This window comes from Salmo salar, chromosome 13 (genome assembly GCF_965601325.2).
Source record: "Salmo salar chromosome 13, fSalSal1, whole genome shotgun sequence".
NCBI lineage: Eukaryota > Metazoa > Chordata > Actinopteri > Salmoniformes > Salmonidae > Salmo > Salmo salar.
This window is the reverse complement of record NC_138303.1, coordinates 103,037,920-103,052,239: the sequence shown is the minus strand read 5'-3', so window position 1 is coordinate 103,052,239 and position 14,320 is coordinate 103,037,920. Positions and strand designations below refer to the sequence as shown.

The following is a 14,320-nucleotide window of genomic DNA, read 5'->3' as shown; positions in this document are numbered from 1 at the left end:
TGTGTTCGTGTTCACAACCAGAAAGTACTAGGTGAAATACAGCCTCACATCTCACTGCTCATGTTAATGGTCCCTCTCCACCCTTGCTCCTCTCCTCCTGTCCTTTCTTCTCCTCTCCCAGCTAATCTCTACTCTACTCTACTCTGCTCTGCTCTGCTCTACACTTCTCTGTTTCTATGCTGCCTGGCCTTGTAAGATGATTAATGGAGAGTAAGGCCAAACAAACCATTCTTGTCTTATTTAGTTATACTGACTGGTGTTGATGTGATGAAATAGAACCAACCCAACCACTCTGTGTCTGTGTATGCGTGTGTGTGTGTGTGTGTGTGTGTGTGTGTGTGTGTGTGTGTGTGTGTGTGTGTGTGTGTGTGTGTGTGTGTGTGTGTGTGTGTGTGTGTGTGTGTGTGTGTGTGTGTGTGGTGTGTGTGTGTGTGTGTGTGTACTGTTCTGAGGTGCTGCATTTGTTATCTCTCCTGTCTGTTGTGTGTTTAGTGAGGTTAATTGAGTGTTTTAGATCACTGGGTGGGTGACTTGCTGCCCTGTGGGTGCATCCTTATCAGTAAAGTCTCATCCTATACAGCACACTGTACATGCATGGGGTCTATGGTTTCTAAATGTATTTATAGAACTGGTGGGTCTAATCCTGAATGCTGATTGGTTAAAAGCGCATTCTAGCCAGTGTGTATTCCATAAGTTACCACCGGCTAAATCTATGACGTTAAAACTGTCTCATCAGCCCAGGCAGGGAGGTTATAAACTTAATCTCCACTTTAAAAAGCATCTAGATATTATCTCACATTTGTTTTAGACTAACATTTAGTTTTCAACAGCGGAGATTTGTATTAAACTTACTGTCTGTCTCGCCGACATTTACAACGCTGTTTCAATATTCAAATTCGATTTTCAACTCTCCAGTAGTAATGAACGTGTAGGGGTCGGGAGGAGAGAGAGAAGCAGGCAGCATTTCTCAGCCAGTGGAAATCATGAATCGGCTGCCATAATTTTTATTGATATATACAAAGAAATGTCAATTGAAAAAAGGTAAACCGAAGTGCAGCTAGTATACAGTCTTTCCAGCTTCAGTTTGAAGTGATTGTGTTTGCTGTGTTATTGGTTAGCTCCTCTGAACAACAGTGTCCTGATGAGAGAGCACATTTTCTATGCCAGGCGAAATCGTGCCTCATTAGCTCATTGTTATGGATGTAGCCAAATAAATATCACAAAGAAAACAGCTTTAACCAATGCAGCTACTGGCTGCACTGTTTGACTTGACTGTAAGTTAGCCGTAGTTGGCTAGCTAGCAAGCAAAGGATAAGAATGTTGCCAGCCAGTATGGCAATGGAAAATTTAGAACAAACGACTGGGTCACGTCTATAGATACAGAAGAAAAAGACTGAACGACTGGGTCGCGTCTATAGATACAGAAGAAACAGACTAAACGACTGGGTCACGTCTATAGATACAGAAGAAAAAGACTGAACGACTGAGTCACGTCTATAGATACAGAAGAAACAGACTGAACGACTGGGTCGCGTCTATAGATACAGAAGAAAAAGACTGAACGACTGGGTCACGTCTATAGATACAGAAGAAACAGACTGAACGACTGGGTCACGTCTATAGATACAGAAGAAACAGACTGAACGACTGGGTCGCGTCTATAGATACAGAAGAAAAAGACTGAACGACTGGGTCACGTCTATAGATACAGAAGAAACAGACTGAACGACTGGGTCGCGTCTATAGATACAGAAGAAACAGGACTGAACGACTGGGTCTCGTCTATAGATACAGAAGAAAAAGACTGAACGACTGGGTCACGTCTATAGATACAGAAGAATAAGACCGAACGACTGGGTCGCGTCTATAGATACAGAACAAAAAGACTGAACGACTGGGTCGCGTCTATAGATACAGAAGAAACAGACCGAACGACTGGGTCGCGTCTATAGATACAGAAGAAAAAGACTGAACGACTGGGTCGCGTCTATAGATACAAAAGAAACAGACTGAACGACTGGGTCACGTCTATAGATACAGAAGAAACAGACTGAACGACTGGGTCACGTCTATAGATACAGAAGAAACAGACTGAACGACTGGGTCGCGTCTATAGATACAGAAGAAAAAGACTGAACGACTGGGTCACGTCTATAGATACAGAAGAAACAGACTGAACGACTGGGTCGCGTCTATAGATACAGAACAAAAAGACTGAACGACTGGGTCGCGTCTATAGATACAGAACAAAAAGACTGAACGACTGGGTCGCGTCTATAGATACAGAAGAAAAAGACTGAACGACTGGGTCGCGTCTATAGATACAGAAGAAAAAGACTAAACGACTGGGTCGCGTCTATAGATACAGAAGAAAAAGACTGAACGACTGGGTCGCGTCTATAGATACAGAAGAAAAAGACTAAACGACTGGGTCGCGTCTATAGATACAGGACTGAACGACTGGGTCGCGTCTATAGATACAGAAGAAAAAGACTGAACGACTGGGTCACGTCTATAGATACAGAAGAAAAAGACCGAACGACTGGGTCGCGTCTATAGATACAGAAGAAACAGGACTGAACGACTGGGTCGCGTCTATAGATACAGAACAAAAAGACTGAACGACTGGGTCACGTCTATAGATACAGAACAAAAAGACTGAACGACTGGGTCACGTCTATAGATACAGAAGAAACAGGACTGAACGACTGGGTCGCGTCTATAGATACAGAAGAAAAAGACCGAACGACTGGGTCGCGTCTATAGATACAGAAGAAACAGACTGAACGACTGGGTCGCGTCTATAGATACAGAAGAAACAGACTGAACGACTGGGTCGCGTCTATAGATACAGAAGAAACAGACCGAACGACTGGGTCGCGTCTATAGATACAGAAGAAAAAGACTGAACGACTGGGTCGCGTCTATAGATACAGAAGAAAAAGACTAAACGACTGGGTCACGTCTATAGATACAGAAGAAACAGACTGAACGACTGGGTCGCGTCTATAGATACAGAAGAAAAAGACTGAACGACTGGGTCGCGTCTATAGATACAGAAGAAAAAGACCGAACGACTGGGTCACGTCTATAGATACAGAAGAAAAAGACTGAACGACTGGGTCGCGTCTATAGATACAGAAGAAACAGGACTGAACGACTGGGTCGCGTCTATAGATACAGAAGAAAAAGACTGAACGACTGGGTCGCGTCTATAGATACAGAAGAAAAAGACTGAACGACTGGGTCACGTCTATAGATACAGAACAAAAAGACTGAACGACTGGGTCGCGTCTATAGATACAGAAGAAAAAGACTGAACGACTGGGTCGCGTCTATAGATACAGAAGAAAAAGACTGAACGACTGGGTCGCATCTATAGATACAGAAGAAAAAGACTGAACGACTGGGTCGCGTCTATAGATACAGAAGAAACAGACTGAACGACTGGGTCGCGTCTATAGATACAGAACAAAAAGACTAAACGACTGGGTCGCGTCTATAGATACAGAACAAAAAGACTGAACGACTGGGTCGCGTCTATAGATACAGAAGAAACAGACTGAACGACTGGGTCGCGTCTATAGATACAGAAGAAAAAGACTAAACGACTGGGTCGCGTCTATAGATACAGAACAAAAAGACTGAACGACTGGGTCGCGTCTATAGATACAGAACAAAAAGACTGAACGACTGGGTCGCGTCTATAGATACAGAACAAAAAGACTGAACGACTGGGTCGCGTCCATAGATACAGAAGAAACAGACTGAACGACTGGGTCGCGTCCATAGATACAGAAGAAAAAGACTGAACGACTGGGTCGCGTCTATAGATACAGAAGAAAAAGACTAAACGACTGGGTCACGTCTATAGATACAGAAGAAAAAGACTGAACGACTGGGTCGCGTCTATAGATACAGAAGAAAAAGACTGAACGACTGGGTCGCGTCTCTGGCAACCAAACCATCAGAACGAACGACCAGCCTGCTTGGGTAGCAACCCTAGATTTGTTTTAGAACTATATTTTATGGAAGGATGAAATAATGTGAATAAATTAATCAAAATAACGTTTTTAATGAAAGTATTTCAATCATTATTTGAATATGTTGGTAACCCGTTACGGTAACCCGTTACCTGAATATGTTGGTAATACGGGGTAATCCGTATAAAAGTGATAATGCCCTCGAAGCCGGTGTTTGGAGGATACATTGGCTAGTCACGAACTTTCTAGATAACACAAACAGCCTAACAACACCCATGACATTATATCCTCCAAAACCAGCTTCGAGGGCGTTATCACTTAAATAACAGACTGTCTGTGATCAATACTAGCCCCATGCTGCAAGGGCGTGCATGTGTGTGTTGTAGAACAGTGTCTGTTAAAGTAAATGTCCAGTGAAAATCTCACTTTTAAAAGTTCATATTCTGTTAACTCATAGCCAAATAATGTTGTTGACTCGTCCTTTGTGGCCAAAGCATAAATTTGAGAAAAAAAAACACTTAAAAAAAAACAATCTCAAAGTTGTATCTCAAACAGACAGTTTTAAAAAACACTATTTCCTCATAGATGATGATGTCATCCCTCCTAAGGAGGATGTGCTGGCCAATCAGCGGTCTACTCGCATTAATATTTGTAGTGACCGGTATACACCCAAACCATTCTATTGTTGGGGTACGCCCATACCATTCCAACACGGAAAATATGCTTTTTAACTTCATTACAATTCTTTGGAAGGAAAACAATTTCACTCATATTGCAATTAATTATAGGTCATATTTCAAAGAAATCTGGAAACACTGGACATTTACTTGTAGATTATTAGCCTACAGTGGAGCAGCATAGATAGAGATGCTTACAGAGGACACAACTGGCAGTGGGTGTGAAAGGTCACTGCTGTCATACACAGAGCAGATGAAGGGAAGACCCTAAATCAGGGCTAGGCCACTAGATTCAGCTGTGGGATGATTTTTGTCAGCGGATGGTCGGGGGGCTGGAACATAATTATAATAATTTGTAAAATGCAAATTGACCACAACTAAGCCCAAAAATAGATTGTATTTGAAAATAAAAATAATTTCATTACCTTGATTACATTGAAACACAATCACGTCTTTTTTTTCAGGGGAATACTTGGTGAACAGATTTCCTATTTATTTATTGTTTTGGCTACATTCCCAGTGATTTTTGCCTTAATTTTTTATTATATTTTCACAAAAACTACCCGCCCCCCCCCTAAACCGACTTGCGGGTCGGTTTAGGCCCACAAGGCCGTCTGTTACCGACCGCTGCCCTAAACGGTCCTTATGTTATTAACTGTTAGGAGTCAACCTTCACTGACAACTGTTCTCCCTGTCTAGTGGCTTGATCTATCCAGGCTTAGCTCATGTTATCAAACACCCTGGAAACTAGACCAATCAAGCGTGTGTGTGTGTGTGTTTACAGCAGGTGTATGCGTGTATGTCTGTAAGAAAGAAAACAATTAGAAGGCGCAAACAGGAGAAAGGGAGACAATACGACAATGTGACTTGTTCTCTTGTCAGACAGAGAGGCTAGCTGCATACTGCTGGCTCTTTGATTGCTGTGTGGTTTCCATCTTGGTGGAGTCATTTCCATGGTTAAGTGCCTGTCAGGCCCAGTTCATTTTCTTCCCCTCTGTAGGGCTAATGATTTCACTACGGGCAGCGGAGGACAGGACAGACTGCATGGGGCTCAATGCTGCAAGAGAGCCATTTGTATCACATTCAAAGGAAGACACACATACACACACACACACACACACTGGAGCTTTCTGCAATTTGTATCACAATTATAGGCAGGCAGGACTCAGTCACAGTGGTGTACAGCTCTGCTCTCATTGCTGACTAGACGAAGGGTAGCTGGAGTCTAAATATTTTGCGTCTGACTTGGGGAAAAATGTCAGCGAGTTCTCTCTTTCAATCACAGTTTCGACAGGAGTGAATATGAGGCCTAGTCTTGTGTCGCTGCAAAGTCAGTTCCTCTCTGAAATGTAGAAATGTCATCATACTGGTTACAGCATCTCACTCTCTCCAGATGATTTGGTGTTTTGCCAAACTAGTAGGTTTCCTGTTTGGCAACTTCTGTTCTTTATGTAACTACATTCCCTTTATGAATACTGGCTCACTGTGTTTCTCAACTCGAGTTGAGATGCCCAACCTCTCCATTCTATACTGAAAGTTGTTACCACCCACCCACATCTTCCATCCCCCATTGTTGTTGACTTGCAGACTAGTTTACATCCTGGTTTGGTTTTGCATAATGGTTCCTGAGAGGGCGAGGTCACTTCCTGTTGTGAGACTGTGACATGTGACATGGCATATCTGCCCAGTATCACTGTGGGTTGAACGTAAACATTCCAGCCTGGACCCAGATCTGTTTGTGCTGACTTGCAAACTGCTATGGTCACAATGACTGTTCACAATGACCATAGGAGTTACATACAGCACAAACAGACCTGAGACTAGGCTAGAGCCGTTACAGTTGATAGAAAACTGCACTTCCCATTTTGGGAACCAACCACCATGTGTGACTGTAAACCAATGGTGTTTTGTGTTACAACAATCCTTAACGACAGTCTGGAAAGCTCCTCCATACAGCTCCTGGTGGTGTGGTGTTGTTTTAGTAGCGCTCTCGGTGGTGTGGTGTTGTTTTTAGTAGAGCTCTCGGTGGTGTGGTGTTGTTTTTAGTAGAGCTCTCGGTGGTGTGGTGATGTTTTAGTAGCGCTCTCGGTGGTGTGGTGTTTTAGTAGAGCTCTCGGCGGTGTGGTGTTGTTTTAGAAGAGTTCTCAGTGGTGTGGTGTTGCTTTACTGTTCTGTTCCAAGATAATGGGGTTGCTTGGTAGCGTTGCATGTGGCTGGTGGCTAGTTAAACCCAGAGTCATATATTTAAATACATGGCTCTTGAAAAACCATAAAGTGCCCCTGTGGCCTCACTGACATAGCAGTGGTATGTGGTGGTTTTATCTATAGCAAAGCAGCACTCAGTCAGTCAGTCAGAGCAGCTAGAGACCAGAGCAAGCTGAGAGGATATACTGCTGGTTGGGGAACCTCCTCCTCTACTGGGATGTGTCTATAGCACCCAGTCAGTCACACTGCAGTCAGAGAGGGCAGGTTCTGGTAGGGCAGCGACGACAGATTCAGGGAGAGAGTGTCAGCCTCTTATTTGATGCGTATGTTTTGAGAGGCGGGGAACCATACAGGACAGGGTGGAGAAGTTTAGTCTGGCTGATGCTGGTCTGTCACTTTAGCCAGGCAAGGAGAGGTACGGTTACATCACAGCTATACCGCTGCTGTTTGGGACAAGAGGTCCCGAATGTATGTGCTCTCTGCCCTCTTGACACATGTTACTGGTGTGTGTGTTCCTGCCTGCGTCCTGTCCACCTCTGGTTCTTCCACCTGCCAGCCCATAGCTGCCCAGTTGACCTAATCCATGGTTGTTTTCCAGGGAAACCACGACCACTCCCCTCATGGTTGGATTAATGCAGATGACCACCGGAATTAACAGGTCAAACTTTCCACCGATTGACACTCCCCTCGTTAATCTGTGATACATGATGAATGATGATTATGAGTTATTATTCTGCCAGGCTAAATCCTTCCATTAACATAGTGAGAGGAGCAGACGAAGTGAGAGAGAGACGAGGTGAGAGGAGCAGACGAAGTGAGAGAGAGACGAGGTGAGAGGAGCAGACGAGGTGAGAGAGAGACGAGGTGAGAGAGAGACGAGGTGAGAAGGAGACGAGGTGAGAAGGAGACGGGGTGAGAAGGAGACGAGGTGAGAGACGGGGTGAGAAGGAGACGAGGTGAGAAGGCGACGAGGTGAGAGGAGCAGACGAAGTGAGAGAGAGACGAGGTGAGAGAGAGACGAGGTGAGAGGAGCAGACAAGGTGAGAGGAGCAGACGAGGTGAGAGAGAGACAAGGTGAGAGAGAGACGAGGTGAGAGGAGCAGACGAGGTGAGAGAGAGACGAGGTGAGAGAGAGACGAGGTGAGAAGGAGACGAGGTGAGAAGGAGACGGGGTGAGAAGGAGACGAGGTGAGAGACGGGGTGAGAAGGAGACGAGGTGAGAAGGCGATGAGGTGAGAGGAGCAGACGAAGTGAGAGAGAGACGAGGTGAGAGAGAGACGAGGTGAGAGGAGCAGACAAGGTGAGAGGAGCAGACGAGGTGAGAGAGAGACAAGGTGAGAGAGAGACGAGGTGAGAGGAGCAGACGAAGTGAGAGAGAGGCGAGGTGAGAGGGAGACGAGGTGAGAGGGAGACGAGATGAGAGAGACGAGGTGAGACGGAGGTGAGACGGAGACGAGGTGAGACGGAGACGAGGTGAGAGGGAGACGAGGTGAGAGGGAGACGAGGTGAGAGGAGCAGACGAGGTGAGAGGAGCAGACGAGGTGAGAGAGATGAGGTGAGAGGAGTTTGACGAGGTGAGAGAGAAACGAGTTGAGGAGCAGACGAGGTGAGAGGGAGACGAGGTGAGAGGGAGACGAGGTGAGAGGAGCAGACGAGGTGAGAGAGAAACGAATTGAGAGGAGCAGACGAAGTGAGAGATAAACGAGTTGAGAGGAGCAGACAGAGAGACGAGTTGAGAGGGAGACGAGGTGAGAGGGAGACGAGGTGAGAGGGAGACGAGGTGAGAGGAGCAGATGAGGTGAGAGAGAGGTGTGTTACAGGGAGAGCTGACAGACAGATAGGCCAGGCTCGAGTGGGCAGCAGAATCATTTAGGCTAGATAAATCACAGAAACTGGAGCAGGCCGTTTTTGAAAATGCATGTCTCTGTGTTAGTGTATCTGTCTGTCAGTATGTGTGTGTAACTGTCAATGTGTCTGTGTAACTGTCAGTGTGTGTGTGTGTGTGTGTGTGTGTGAGTGTGTGTACATAACAGCAGATAAAAACAAGCTTCACATCAGTGGTTTTTCCACAGCGCTCCTCCCAGATCATGAAATATGAATAAGGCCCGACTGTCTCGTCTTCAGCTTATCAATGTGCTCTCCTCTCTCTACCTGCAGACAAAGACTAGGCCATAATGCTGCTGAGGTGTGTGTGCACTAAAGTAGGAAAGGGGGTGAGGAGCGGTCATGTATTGTAGCTGTAGGATCATTATTAAGGAGGGTTTTGGTAGATAATATACTATTGTCTGGATGCATTTGACTGATCAGTATTTTTCCTTTCTCTTTTTCCTTCACTCTCTCTCTCTCTCTCCCTGTCTCTCTTGCTCTGTCTCTCTCTGTCTCTCTCTCTCTGTCTCTATCATCCATCCATCCTTCTTTCTCTCTCCATTTCTCTCTCTCCCTCCAGGTGAGACAGAGGAAGTCCGGTCTGTAGTCTGGGGGGCTCGGTGAGAGGGGAGCGTATAAGGAGAAGTCAGAGAGCAAAGGAAACCCCTGACCTGTCCTGATAACACAGAGTCACACCGGCAACGCACCCGGAAACTCACCCGGCAACACACCCGGAAACTCACCTGGCAACGCACCCGGAAACTCACCCGGCAACGCACCCGGAAACTCACCCGGCAACGCACCCGGAAACTCACCCGGCAACGCACCCGGAAACTCACCCGGCAACGCACCCGGCAACGCACCCGGAAACTCATCTGGCAACGCACCTGGCAACGCACCCGGAAACTCACCTGGCAACGCACCCGGGTCACAAAAGGAGACAAACAAGGAGCCCCCACTCCTCCTGCAGGCATGGTAAGGTGTGTGTGTGTGTGCGTGTGCGTGCGTGTGCTTGCATGAGTGTGTGTTTCTGCTTGTGCAAGTGCTTCCTGTCAGAATGTGTATGATGAGTGAGGAGTATCAATATGTTAATCTATTCTGTTAGACAGTGAAAGCTGCTTACTATTTTCTACAGTAGACATACAGCTCAATACAGTTATTGAGTTATTGTTCAGCAGAGATACTTGTTTAGTAGATAACACCCTGGGAAGTCTGCAGCATCGATGCTTTTTCTTTTTTTCTTTTTTTACATATTTTACTAGGCGGTTCAGTTGAAAACAAAGTTATTTACAACGATGGCCTGGAAAGAGGCAAAAGGCCAGCGTTGTGAAGACAGAGTTGAAGAAGGTGGATGTTGAGGTGTGTAATATTACTCTGATCAGTAAGACAACAGTGCACCTAGACTTGGGCCATGACTTGGTTCATCAACAGGGAGAGAGAGAGAGGGAGAGGGGGGAGAGGGGAGAAATAGAGAGTACAGGAAGTGAGTGAGAGAGGACTTCAGGAACACATTAGAGAGAGGAGAGGAAGAACGAAATGGAGAGAAGAAGATAGGAGAAAACGAGCGAGGTAGGGAGAGAGAGGAAGGAGAGAGAATGAGAAAGGAGAGGAAGAGAACAAGGGACGGAGGGTGGAGGAAGAGAGGGAAAGAGAGAGAGAGTGGTGGAGGAAGAGAGAGTGGTGGAGGAAGAGAGAGTGGTGGAGGAAGAGAGAGAGTGGTGGAGGAAGAGAGAGAGTGGTGGAGGAAGAGAGAGAGTGGTGGAGGAAGAGAGAGAGATAGGTGGAGGGAGAGAGAGAGAGAGAAGTCGAGGAAGAGAGAGAAGTCGAGAGAGAGAGTGGAGGAAGAGAGAGAGGTGTAGGAAGAGAGGGAGAGAGATCAGGGATTGATTAATGGTTCTTACCCCTAACTGAAGTTGAGCCCCAGGGGAGCGCAGACAGCACCATGAATTATTAAAACCTGGGGGGGGGGGGGTGGAACGAGGGCAGGAGGTGTATAGGGGGCGTTCATAAATAACCCTGGATAATGAGGGCTGTGCTCACCATAGCTAGGCTGTTTAGGAAACACACACAGATAAATGTGCAGACACACACACACAACCTCACCACATACATCACCACCCCACACCACTCCACACCACATACTAGGGTTGGGCGGTATCCAGCGTTCTATACCTTCATGCTGTGCCATCCCAGGATATACGGTATTACCAGTAGTGCAGACAAGGGGCTCTATACATTTTTTTAAATGAAAAAATACCCCCAAAACGCCACTTACCAGAAGGAAAACAAAGTGCTAACAAGTACTAAGGATTTATCATAGCAGATACTAGGTAAATGCTAACGAGCGCATGAAAACATTTATTACTAGGACAGACAACCCAGTTCATAAAGGTATGCAAGTATCTCAAAACGCAGTTTGTAGCACGCACAAAACAAATATCTTAATCCAGGAGGGGATTGTCTCTGCTGCTGCTACCAAGAAGCTTGATCTTGCAAACTAACGTTAGCCACTTAGCTAACATTGGCAAGTTCGCAAAACCCAGCTGGAGAGAATTCATTTGGCACGCCTTAGATAGTTAGCTTAATAGTTATAAGAAATTAAGCTGTAATGTAGTACATATATCACTACATTAGTAGTGAATTTCATACAAGTGTAACTTGATCACCTCACTTAAGTTGCGCTGCGTAGATGACTCACCTCACGAAGCTCCCATTTTGTTCTTTGTTGCTTCTTTCAAACCGCTGTTTTGGGAAACTAGTACCGGTTTTGGGGCAGCAGGTAGCCTAGTTGCCAGTTGGGCCAGTAACTGAAAGGTTGCTAGATCGAATCCCCGAGCTGACAAGGTAAAAAATCTGTCGTTCTGCCCCTGAACAGGCAGTTAACCCACTGTTCCTAGGCCGTCATTGAAAATAAGAATTTGTTCTCAACTGACTTGCCTAGTTAAATAAAAAATTCTAATTAAAAAAGCTTCATAATGAAAAAGCTTCATAGTACCGGAAAGCTTCATACTACCGGTAAGCTTCATAATGAAAAAGCTTCATAGTACCGGAAAGCTTCATACAACCGGTAAGCTTCATAATGAAAAAGCTTCATAGTACCGGAAAGCTTCATACTACCGGTAAGCTTCATAATGAAAAAGCTTCATAGTACCGGTAAGCTTCAGAATGAAAAAGCTTCATAGTACCGGTAAGCTTCAGAATGAAAAAGCTTCATAGTACCGGTAAGCTTCAGAATGAAAAAGCTTCATAGTACCGGAAAGCTTCATACTACCGGTAAGCTTCATAATGAAAAAGCTTCATAGTACCGGTAAGCTTCATAACAGGCAAATTATCTAACAGGCAAAATGATGAACACGATCTGCTTTATCTATTACCTAGTGCACAAGTTGACTGCAGGTATTTATTTTAAAAGTACTAATATTCAAAGCCCAAAACACGTCATTAACCAGAATGCTAACAAAATGCTAATATGTACGAAGGAGTCCTCATAGAGAATGCTAACTAAATGCTAACGAGTGCATTGCGAACATTTTGTGCAGTTATTGACCTAAACTATATAAGTATAAAAGTAACTACTCACATTTTCTGCACGCACAAAACTAATATTAGGCAGCAAGGCTTTTGATCCAGGAAAGGATTCTCTGCTGTTACCTCGCAAATGCTTGATTTTGGAAGAAGCTAACCACTTTGCTAGAAAGCGAACTAGCTACTAAATTAGCAAACCAAATGCACAACTGCAGAGCATTTAGCAGATTTTAGACAGTTAAGTTAATAGTTATAAGATATCTAGCTGGCAAACATTTAGTTGTGAATTCCATACCATACTTAGATCACCTGGCGCATGCTGCATGACTACAAGGCTCTGGTCTTTCATTGTTGTGTGCTTGTAAACAAACACCACGTGACTGGGGACTACCATATGCTACATATTAATGTGACAGGTGAAATGAAGAACGCAATGTTCTTTATCTCCTAACATATTGCACAAGTTGACTGCAGGTATTTACTTGAAAAGTAGCTACAAATATTGAAATTTATAAAAAATTATTTTAAAAAGAAATAGTTTCAATGGTATTGAAAAACCATCCCGTGGCTTTTTCCAAATACCCTGGTATTCGGTATATACTGTATACCGCCAAAGCCTACCACATACCACAGCACAGCACATACTCCACACCACAGCACACGACACCACAGCACACCACATACCACACCACAGCACACCACATACCACACCACAGCACACCACGCCACACTATACCACACCACACCATACCACACCACAGCACACCACAGCACACCACAGCACACCACGCCACACTACACCACACTACACCATACCACACCACAGCACACCACAGCACACCACATACCACAGCACACCACGCCACACTACACCACACCACACCATATCACACCACAGCACACCACAGCACACCACATACCACACCACAGCACACCACGCCACACCACAGCACACCACACCACATACCACACCACGCCACACCACACCACACCACATACCACACCACAGCACACCACACTATACCACACCACACCATACCACACCACAGCACACCACAGCACACCACATACCACAGCACACCACGCCACACTACACCACACTACACCATACCACACCACAGCACACCACAGCACACCACATACCACAGCACACCACGCCACACTACACCACACCACACCATATCACACCACAGCACACCACAGCACACCACATACCACACCACAGCACACCACGCCACACCACAGCACACCACACCACATACCACACCACGCCACACCACACCACACCACATACCACACCACAGCACACCACATACCACACCACATACCACAGCACACCACGCCACACCACACCACACCACACCACATACCACACCACAGCACACCACATACCACACCACAGCACACCACATACCACACCACACCACAGCACACCACATACCGCAGCACGCCACACTACACCACACCACAGCACACCACATACCAGACCATACCACACCACACCAAAGCACAGCACAACATACCACAGCACAGCACATACCACACCACACCATACCACACCATACCACACCACAGCACACCACACCACACCACGCCACGCCACAGCACACCACATATCACACCACAGCACGCCACGCCACACTACACCACACCACATACCACACCATACTACACCACACCACACCATACCACACCACAGCACACCATACCACACCACAGCACACTACAGAGCCCTGCTTCTTTATTGTTTTTTAATTCGATTTTATCATTTGTGTGTAGACAGACAGACACAGACAGACAGACACAGACAGACAGACACAGACAGACAGACACAGACAGACAGACAGACAGACAGACAGACAGACAGACAGACAGACAGACAGACAGACAGACAGACAGACAGACAGACAGACAGACAGACAGACAGACACAATCCGTCTAGCATCTATATCTCTATTGACTTCTCAGGGAAGTCAATTGTTATACTCCTCAGTTCCTCCTCAGCTCTGCTCTGGCCAGGACAAAATGAATATCATTAGTTAAGTTACCTGGGCTCATATTCCA

At 45.7% G+C, this 14,320-nt stretch overlaps 1 protein-coding gene across 9 annotated transcripts in view; it reads left to right on the top strand.

Moving 5' to 3' along the window:
• strbp.2 (spermatid perinuclear RNA binding protein) overlaps positions 1 to 14,320 on the top strand; it is a 189,584-nt gene that overhangs the window by 96,506 nt on the left and 78,758 nt on the right. For 7 of the 9 annotated variants that reach the window (XM_045692186.2, XM_045692191.2, XM_045692190.2 and 4 more), the window contains one exon: positions 9,312 to 9,706. In XM_045692186.2, coding sequence (XP_045548142.1) covers positions 9,704 to 9,706 — 3 coding nt within the window. In that variant the 5' untranslated portion in view covers positions 9,312 to 9,703. Of the gene's footprint in view, positions 1 to 7,463; positions 7,524 to 9,311; positions 9,707 to 14,320 lie in introns of all 9 variants that reach the window. The other 2 variants (XM_045692188.2, XM_045692187.2) reach the window with 1 other exon arrangement.